Source organism: Macrosteles quadrilineatus, unplaced genomic scaffold, assembly GCF_028750875.1.
Source record: "Macrosteles quadrilineatus isolate MER2022 unplaced genomic scaffold, UCM_ALF_1.0 Scaffold_4__1_contigs__length_99947679, whole genome shotgun sequence".
Taxonomy (NCBI): domain Eukaryota; kingdom Metazoa; phylum Arthropoda; class Insecta; order Hemiptera; family Cicadellidae; genus Macrosteles; species Macrosteles quadrilineatus.
This window is the reverse complement of record NW_026542597.1, coordinates 57568633-57577435: the sequence shown is the minus strand read 5'-3', so window position 1 is coordinate 57577435 and position 8803 is coordinate 57568633. Positions and strand designations below refer to the sequence as shown.

At 36.3% G+C, this 8803-nt stretch overlaps 1 protein-coding gene across 1 annotated transcript; it reads right to left on the bottom strand.

Annotated features, from left to right (window-relative positions):
• Positions 1-920: 920 nt before the first annotated feature.
• Positions 921-7449, bottom strand: LOC128993396 (prostatic acid phosphatase-like). The gene is made up of 7 exons (XM_054417275.1): positions 7291-7449; positions 5928-6026; positions 4565-4804; positions 3519-3698; positions 2954-3080; positions 2084-2298; positions 921-1118 (listed from the first exon to the last, which is right to left on the bottom strand). The coding sequence occupies exons 1-7, from the start codon at positions 7387-7389 to the stop codon at positions 927-929; spliced, it is 1152 nt and encodes a 383-aa protein (XP_054273250.1). The 5' UTR covers positions 7390-7449; the 3' UTR covers positions 921-926.
• Between the last annotated feature and the right edge of the window lie 1354 nt (positions 7450-8803).

The following is an 8803-nucleotide window of genomic DNA, read 5'->3' as shown; positions in this document are numbered from 1 at the left end:
ATTAATTTTTTTTTTTTTAATATGATTGTGTTAGTTTATGCCTACATTATAATATTGATATGTCAAACTATTGACAAGGGACGAGTGCAATAAAATAACCCAAACCAATAAAAATAATAATTGATACCGGTACATAATTTTTATACATATGCGAATGCTTACAATCAAAGTTTACAAGAGCTGATTTTTACAAAAACAGCTACTTCAGACCTGCAACGTATGGGAGCTGGTGTAATGGTAAAGCGCGGGGCTTTGGTACCCGAGGTCCCTTTTTCAAATCCCGCCAACCACCAATGGATTTTATCTACTCATCCGGACACCTTTTAACCGGACATCGGTTTAACCGGACTACACTCAACGGAAATGACATCTTTTTAACCGGACAATTTTTATGAGCACATTGGTTTAACCGGACTAGATCGGCAGGAAATGGCCGGTACTGAAACGACTGTTCTCGTGGGAAAGATTTGACAACAGTAATCACATGTCTAAATACAATGCTCTCCTAAATTTAAGTAGAATATCACCGTAAACGGTCCGTTTTAATGAGTTTTTGGGGACGTCGGCTTAACCGGAAAACCCGTTATCCGGACTGGCCTCGGTCCCTAGGAGTTCGGATAAGAGGGAGTCTACTGTATGTGATAATGCCGCAACCCACTAGTACTAGCCTGAAGTAATTTGTTAAACAGTTCCGGACTAGAACTAGTGTCCTAGAATGTGAAAGTGGCTCCTAAAAAAATAAATAAATGCTATATTGTGTAACCTTTTACTATGTATCCGTAAGACTCTGGACTATAGTATTCTGGTCTAACTGAACTCTTATTTAAAAGTTTAAAGTTACAATTCTTATAAAAGCTATTCGACAGTTAGAGTAGGGGAAGTTGTTGGTATCAAGTAACAAGTAAAAATTACATACGAGAACCAGTTTATTTCCTCTGTTTGCCAGGTGGCTCATCACTAGGTGAATCTAAGTCGTGACATTCCTTGGACCAGTTCTCTGGTATGAACCTGGCAGAGTTCTTGTGAAAAAGGTTGTAATCACAAGGGTATGGACAGTGGGGAAGTTCCAAGACTTCTGGATGCGTAGGACCTTCGTGATTATTATTCACCCTGAGAACCTGAAAATAAATTAAGACGTGCAATGTCAGCTATATTGTAATACCAGTATAACTGTTCTTTAACCACCCAATTTTTGTAGCAATAAGTTAAATAGCCCAATATCAAAGTTTGAGTTCCATGGACTGCTAAAACAGTGAATCATTCAATTCAGTGTTGATGATTTTTTATGAACCCTTTGAACTTACGCTCAACTCTCATCTCCACTCATATTCGCCATATTGTCCACCTTTGTATGTTAGTCATATAAATCTTATCTTTAAAAACTCCATTCCTAGATCAAACCGTCAGTTCCTGATATCCTGGTTTGGGCTGTCAAACCACAGAACAGGTTTAAGTTATAGTACTTACTAACAAGAAGTATCTAATTCACTACATAGCTACACATTTATATCCATTCATCAATTCATAATTGGGTTGAATTGAAAGACACCTATCTTACTTGCATTCTTTTAATACTTAATACTTTTCATTAAAATGGCTACCATACAAGGTAGGTATTTTAAGCCAATATGAATGGAGATGGGTGGCGCAATATTGTAGTCTTGTTAGTGACTAAGGCCGACATATTCCTTAGACACAACTGTTAATTAATAGCCCATACAACTAATGGCAACTAAGGGACCTACAGTTATAGTGGAATTCGAACCACATTTTTGCCTTGGTATTAACAAATTGGTCTAATTATCAGGATAGTACTGCGGATAGTCGTAGTACTCACTAGTGCGGACGTTAATCCACACCAGGAAGAATCGAATCTATAGTGCATGCCTATAAAAATCCACTCATCTAATATCCTGATTTAGTGAATAAATTATCAATTTCAACCATCATAATCTCAAGGAAGTGTGATTTGGATTAAAGAAAAGTAAGCTTTACTCATAAACATAATACTTTGAAAGAAACAAAAATCAGAATCCTTCTAAGAATCAAAGTTCGACTTTATCAAAGCAAATTTATAACTTACCTTGACTTCCCAACCGCTGGAAGTTGCTGGGTTGATGTGTAACTCGTAGAAGAGTGCAGCACCTGACGGCATCACAAGAGGCTCTGGGAAGCCGAGAGCCATGACAAGTGACAACAGTGTCACATCATGGCCGACGTGGACGTACATCCTCACATCTGGAGAACTGTTGTTCTTCTTGAGGGCCATCATCTCCATCATGTACTCCAGGAAGAGACCTAGTAGAATGCAGGAGACGTGGTGAATTTTTAAAATTAAACTAAAAACTCAGGGTAGGTGATATTGTCAGATACAAACAATGTTCGATTTAAGGGGGAACGCGGCTGAACAGGGTTTCGGTACCTCTCTTTCAGAAAGAAAAAAAATATTGGCATAAATCGGTACTAATCATGTTAGGTAAATAGTTCCGGCACCTCATTTTTTACAAATCGAGCACTGGATACAAATAATACATATTGTTACAGATGTATTTCTCATGATTGATGATAGTGATACCAGTATAAGATCACAAGAGTTTTGTTTAAAGATTACTGTGATAACAGGATTTTTCCATTAAAATTCAGGTAAGGTTGGTATTTTGACAAAGATCTCTTTATAATTGTAAATGTTATAGTAGGTCTACAAGATCAAAAAACCAAAAAGTGACACTATTGCAAACTTCTAGAAATTTTATGCAACATAAAGATTTAGTAGCTGATCACCAGTGAGTGGCTAGAAGATAGCACCCTCTGGAGTTTACCTTGAGACACAGAGCACACAGCAAGGTAAAAAGGCCTAATAAGGCAAAGATGAGAACAATAATTATAAGATTTTCTTTCTTGAAAATTTAAAAAAAAATATTGTTTACTTATATCTACTGTTTGTTACACATACCATTGACAAGTCGTGTCATCTTCAAGTTTCTAATCGTTGCCATTCTATAAATTCGGCTAATGATAGGCAGCAACTTTTCTGGGAATATTTCTTTTGACCAGTGAGGTATGGGCATGTTGTTCTCAAGCTGAAACAGAGCAATGGCACCTAGAATTTTATAATTTAGGACAGCAAGAGATTGTACTCTTATCTGGCTAGCAACTGTTGTTATTTCTACATTCAGTATAATAATCTAGTTTGAAAGCAAAAATAAACTTTTGGATACTCCTCTGTCTACACCGCAGAAATAAATTGGATGGTTATTTTACTATTTTTAATATGCATGTAGAGAAAATAATTGAAAAATACATTACTTATTGAAGGGACTACTCTACAATCCTTGTTTTATTTTAAGTTCTAGCCTTAAGTAGCATACATTTTTAGGAATAAATTTTAAAGTAAACAGAAACTTTATGGATGTAGTTACTATTTGATATTTAGACGTTTTCCCCCAAACCGTAAGAGTTTAAGCACTTTTGGAACAAAACAAAATAGATAGGAATTGCTAAATAAATAAAGGATTTACCTGTGATGACAGAACTTCCCAGACCATATACATTTGAGAACACGTGGTGATATTGGCTCCAGTGTTGACAGTCATGAGATCGAAGATGTCTTTGTACTGAGGATCTCTTTCATTGAATACTCTCACGGTTTCATTCTGCTCCCTGTAATATCTGGGACACATGGACGGAGTGAGAGCCAGCTGGAAATGGTTGTTTTAGTTCATTTTTTACTTTGAAATCGGTTCAGAATTAACATATCTTTGGTTTATGTGACATTTTATATTTTGAGAATGGTAATTATAATTGTGCATAAAATACAAACTATACCGTATTATGTTGTTTGATTAACCTTCTAAAATATTTCTGTGACAGTTGTTTCCTAATCAATGGGATGGTTAAGAACAAATAAATGATATACTCATTCTAAAAGCGTTATTCAAGATTGAGATCAGCTTGTAACTAGTTCTATCTCAACTCAGTACAAAATGAGAAGGCTTATCGAGCTGAGGTAAGAATGTTTTAACCTTCATTTGAATGTAAAAAAATAATAAATAGCCCACACATAACAGACAAATTTCATTTGTTACAAGTTTTCCAGCTTTACCGTGGATTCTATAGAAGCTATTGTGCAATGTGTAACCAGCCCACTTCACAACAAAATTGTATTTCTTTAATCCCAAAGAAGAAATGGAACAAGATATAAATTGTTAGGTGTGTGTATTTGTGGCCTGAACCACCAGGTTTTGGGATCATCACATAAAAACAATTTTTGATCAGCCAGAGTTGAAGCCATGTCACTACAACAGAAGTCTCACACTCTCGAGGCTTGAACCAGTAGCAACATTTGCAGAGATAAATCTCAATTTTCTTCAGACATAACATTTGCTGGTGAATCTATAGCTTATTAATAAAAAAGGTTAGATTACCTGTGTCCGCCGGTCGATCCTATGGTATCCTTCATAAGTAGTAATTTAGATTGACCGGCGGACACAGGTAATTTAACCTTTTTTGATTGTCTATACCAGTTCGGAACAACAAAAATGAAGTGTGCTGGTTAAACTATTACCAAGCTCTTGTCCAGGAAGTTGGGGTAGATGGGTATCGGCTGCCAGTAGATTGTGTCGTGCCACATCTGATGTCTTCGCGGAGGCCACAATCCTGCGGCTAGAGTCGCTCCACTTATCATCGTCCGCTCAACCATCGTCGCTTCTATCTGGAACTGCTCCTTCTTATATATTTCACTGATGTAGCCGTTGTACAACTTCCGTATCAACTCGCCCAGCCTAAACAGCTGCATCTTGCCGATCTGAAAGACCAAGAAAGTTTAACAGCTGAGAAATTGTTTTAAGTACGTACATAATATAATAATTACAGGTGAAAAGGTAATCTAAATGTGGGAGGTAGCCTAATGAAATTTAGTATGATTTTATAACTTGGATTTTGGGGCAAAAATATAAATCATTGAGAGTAAAAATTGGTGAGAAGAGGTAAGAAACTAGAAACTTGAGAAAGCACACTTTATTTATAAACTACATTTTCATAAGTTGGTTTTCAATCTTTTTCATCTACTTAATGTGTTCAATTTTAAAAGTATTTTCAATTGTTAACGGGAATTGTTCAATATCTATGAGAGCTTCATTTTTTTAAGGTAGTTTCATAGTTATGCACTTTTTTCAAATTGTGTTGTTAAATATTTGTCTTTGTATTCTAATTGGGAAAGTATTTGTAAAAGAAAGAGACCGTCAATATCTCAAAAGTAGTAGGATAAAAAATAAATATCTGAAGGTGGCAAGAATGTGCACTGTAATTTAAGTCTGTATATGTTTTGATATTTGCAGGATTATTTGACTTGAGCACTGATGTGGCAACTAATGTACTTCAATAATAACTTTGGTATTATTTACTGGATAGTAAAATTTAAATGAATGATTCAATGATAATACACCAATCCAGTTTTTACATACGTTTTAGCTAAATAAATACAAACGATGAGGGGTGAAGAACATAGATTCTATTTATGTTTAGCCATAGACAAATAGAATAAATATAGACTGTCAAAGGAAGATTCCGGCGCGCTACGCTAGGAGTGCCGTATAGTTACGGCGCACAGCGCTGCAGGCGAGGAGCGCAGGAGCTGTATGTGACCAGCAGACGCTGCAGCGGTGTGCGCCGTAACTACAGGGCAAACCTAGTGGCGGACGCCAGAACTTATGTTAACTGCAGCACAGCTGACAGTCAATATTTTTTCTATTTGTCTATGGTTTAGCTTACTGACTAAAATCAGCTGTGTCTTTATCCAAGAGCACAATCCCTAACTATGATACCTTTTCCAAATGCCAATGTTAAAGGACAGCTGGGGAGATTTTCTGGTTTTACCTAACGTATTAATCTGGCCAGCACCTAGCACCATCTGGCCAGGCTCTACTTACCGCAGTTATCTGGCCAGCACCATCTGGCCATTTCTTCACGTCAGAGTTTGGGTCACTTGGAAAACTGTACATTGGTGCTTTCGTCCCATGTTTGGCTACCTTGAAAGTAAAAAGTGTTAACTGTATGTTGGTACACAACTTAGTTGATATCTATGAGGTAAATATAATGGTCTACTACAGAGTTAACAAGTTTCATTTAACTATTTATTTATGTGTCAACATCTTAGTTTACCTATACCTATATGAGGTAAATAATGGTCTACTACAGTTAACATGTTTCATTTAACTATTTATTTGTGTGTCTACATCTTAGTTTACCTATACCTATGAGGTAAATAATGGTCTACTACAGTTAACATGCTTCATTTAACTTTTTATTTGTGTGTCTGCAGTTTAGTTGATACCTATGAGGTAAATATAATATGGTCTACTACAGTTTACACACCCATCATTTAACTATTTATTTGTGTGTCAACATCTTATAGTTTACCTATACCTATGAGGTAAATAAAGGTCTACTACAGTTAACAAGTTTCATTTAACTATTTATTTATGTGTCAACATCTTAGTTTACCTATACCATGAGGTAAATAATGGTCTACTACAGTTAACATGTTTCATTTAAATATTTATTTGTGTGTCTACATCTTATTTGATAACTATGAGGTAAATAATCGTCTACTGCAGTCAACACATGCTTCATTTAACATTTTATTTGTGTGTTTACAGTTTAGTTGATACCTACCTGAGGTAAATATAATGGTCTACTACAGTTTACACACCCATCATTTAACTATTTATTTGTGTGTCTTCTTAGAGGGGGGTTGAAATTATTTTGGCTTAATTTAAAATACTTTCTGAAACCAGAATGAGAAAACTTTTGCATGATCAATCATTAATGATACCGTACCATGAATAATGAAATTATTAAAATTGATCAGTATATTCTATAAACATGCAAACTACAACAGTTAACTTATTATCCATAATAATAAAATGGGAATTTTACGTTTACAGTTTTATGGATTTTTTACATAACCATTAAGTGTACAACAAGGCCTTAATAACCGTACTAAGCTTTATTTTTGTTTTAAGCTCTACAACATGGTTTGGAAAAAAATTGCAAAGTCTTATGTTTTAGGGGAATAAGACTTTGAAATAAGAAATTGTAGGGTCGATATGGGGAAAACCCCCAATAAACCAGCATATTTTTAGCTTTTTATAGTTAAGGCTAGAAGAAGTTATAACTTGGGCACTTTGGTGCAGTTGTAGCGTTCATCAATAAGAAATAATGAATTAATTTTCATATTACTCAATAGTAGAGTCAGTTTTAAAAGTAGATATTATATTAATTTCTTCTTACCACAAGCACAAGTTTTAAAGATGACACTGCTCTAGGTCCATTCAAGTCCTGTGTTGAGAAACTAACACATAACAAAACAGAAACTAAGGTAAAAAACATGACACAATGTACTCAATGTGAACCAAATGGAATCACTCTTTAAAAATAACCGGTTCCTATCTTTAGTACTTCTAGACAATTATAATGGCATTACTTTCCAATTTATCAACTAACAATCTATTATACTGGTTAATGTTCAAGATTATATAATAACTTTGCTTTATTCAAACCATGACACACCTACTGTATATTGAATTTTATTGTTTATATCCAGTGGTGTAGTTGTAAATTTTCCAGTGCAGGAATGTCCACGATTTTCACAGAAAAATACGAGTCACTTACCAATTTGGATGTTAGCCAGTGTGGCATGATGGTTTGTTATACAGGGTGTTTTTTTTTTTTTTTTTACTTGCTTACTTATTTATGTTAAAACTGCAATAAATATGAATATGCAGTATGCGGGAATTATCTATTGACGTAGAGGACACAATTATTGTGAATTCAATTTGAAGTTCCCATTCACCCCAATTTCTCCCCCTTTAACTAAAAAATTTTAAATTGCAAGGTACACTTGTGGCCTCTACGTCAATACAGGGCCGATTTACCGAATAGGCACGGTAGGCACGTGCCTAGGGCGCGAGGCAATTGGCTTTTTTTGGGGGGCGCCAACAATTTTGAAATTAAAAAAAAAATCGTGGTAGTATTTGCATGCTATTGCGGTCAAATTCTGACCACCCCTCGCGGTCGTGAAGACATCATATCGTGCCCCACGGTCGTGTGGACATAGTAATCACCTCCCGCGATTGTAGAAAAACGGTAATCATCTCCCTCAGTCTTGTGGAGGTCATCATCCTCTTACGCAAATTAGGAAACATTTTGACCTTTTCCCGCGATCGTGTGGCCATAATCATCGTCTTGCGCGATTGCGATAAAATTCTGATCACCCCTCGCGGCCGTGAAGACATCATTATATCGTCCCCGTTGGTCGTTTGGACATAGTGATCGCCTCCCGCGATTGCGGCAAAATGGTAATCATCTCCCGCGGACATATAGATATAATCGTCTTCGGCGAATGAGGCAAAATTCTCATCTTTTCCCGCGGTCATGTGGACATTATCATCGTCTTGAGCGATCGCGGCATTATTGTGATCATCCCTTGTGGCCGCGTAGAAATCATTATTGTATTCCGCGGTTCTGTAGACATCGTAATCGTTTCCCGCAGTTGTGAAGACATCGTAATCGTCTCCCGCGATTGCGGGAAAATGTTAAATGTCCTCCAGTCGTGTGGAGATCATCATCGTCTTCTACGATCGCGGCAAAATTCTTGCTGTTTCCCGCGGTCGTGTGGACATTATCATCGTCTTCTGTAATCGCGGCAATACTCTAATTATCCGTTGCGGCTCTGTAGATACCACCATCGTCTTCTGCAATCGCGGAAAATTCTGATCATCCCTCGCGGCCGTGTGTAGACATA

What these genes read in the sequence shown, in the direction of transcription:
- LOC128993396 (XM_054417275.1), bottom strand. Translation starts at nt 7,389, where the DNA reads ATGTTTTTTACCTTAGTTTCTGTTTTGTTATGTGTTAGTTTCTCAACA. An exon ending in ACTTCCTGGACAAGAGCTTG is followed by an intron (nt 3,699 to 4,564) that starts GTAATAGTTTAA and finishes AACCATTTCCAG; the next exon opens with CTGGCTCTCACTCCGTCCAT. An exon ending in GATGACACGACTTGTCAATG is followed by an intron (nt 2,299 to 2,953) that starts GTATGTGTAACA and finishes GCATTCTACTAG; the next exon opens with GTCTCTTCCTGGAGTACATG.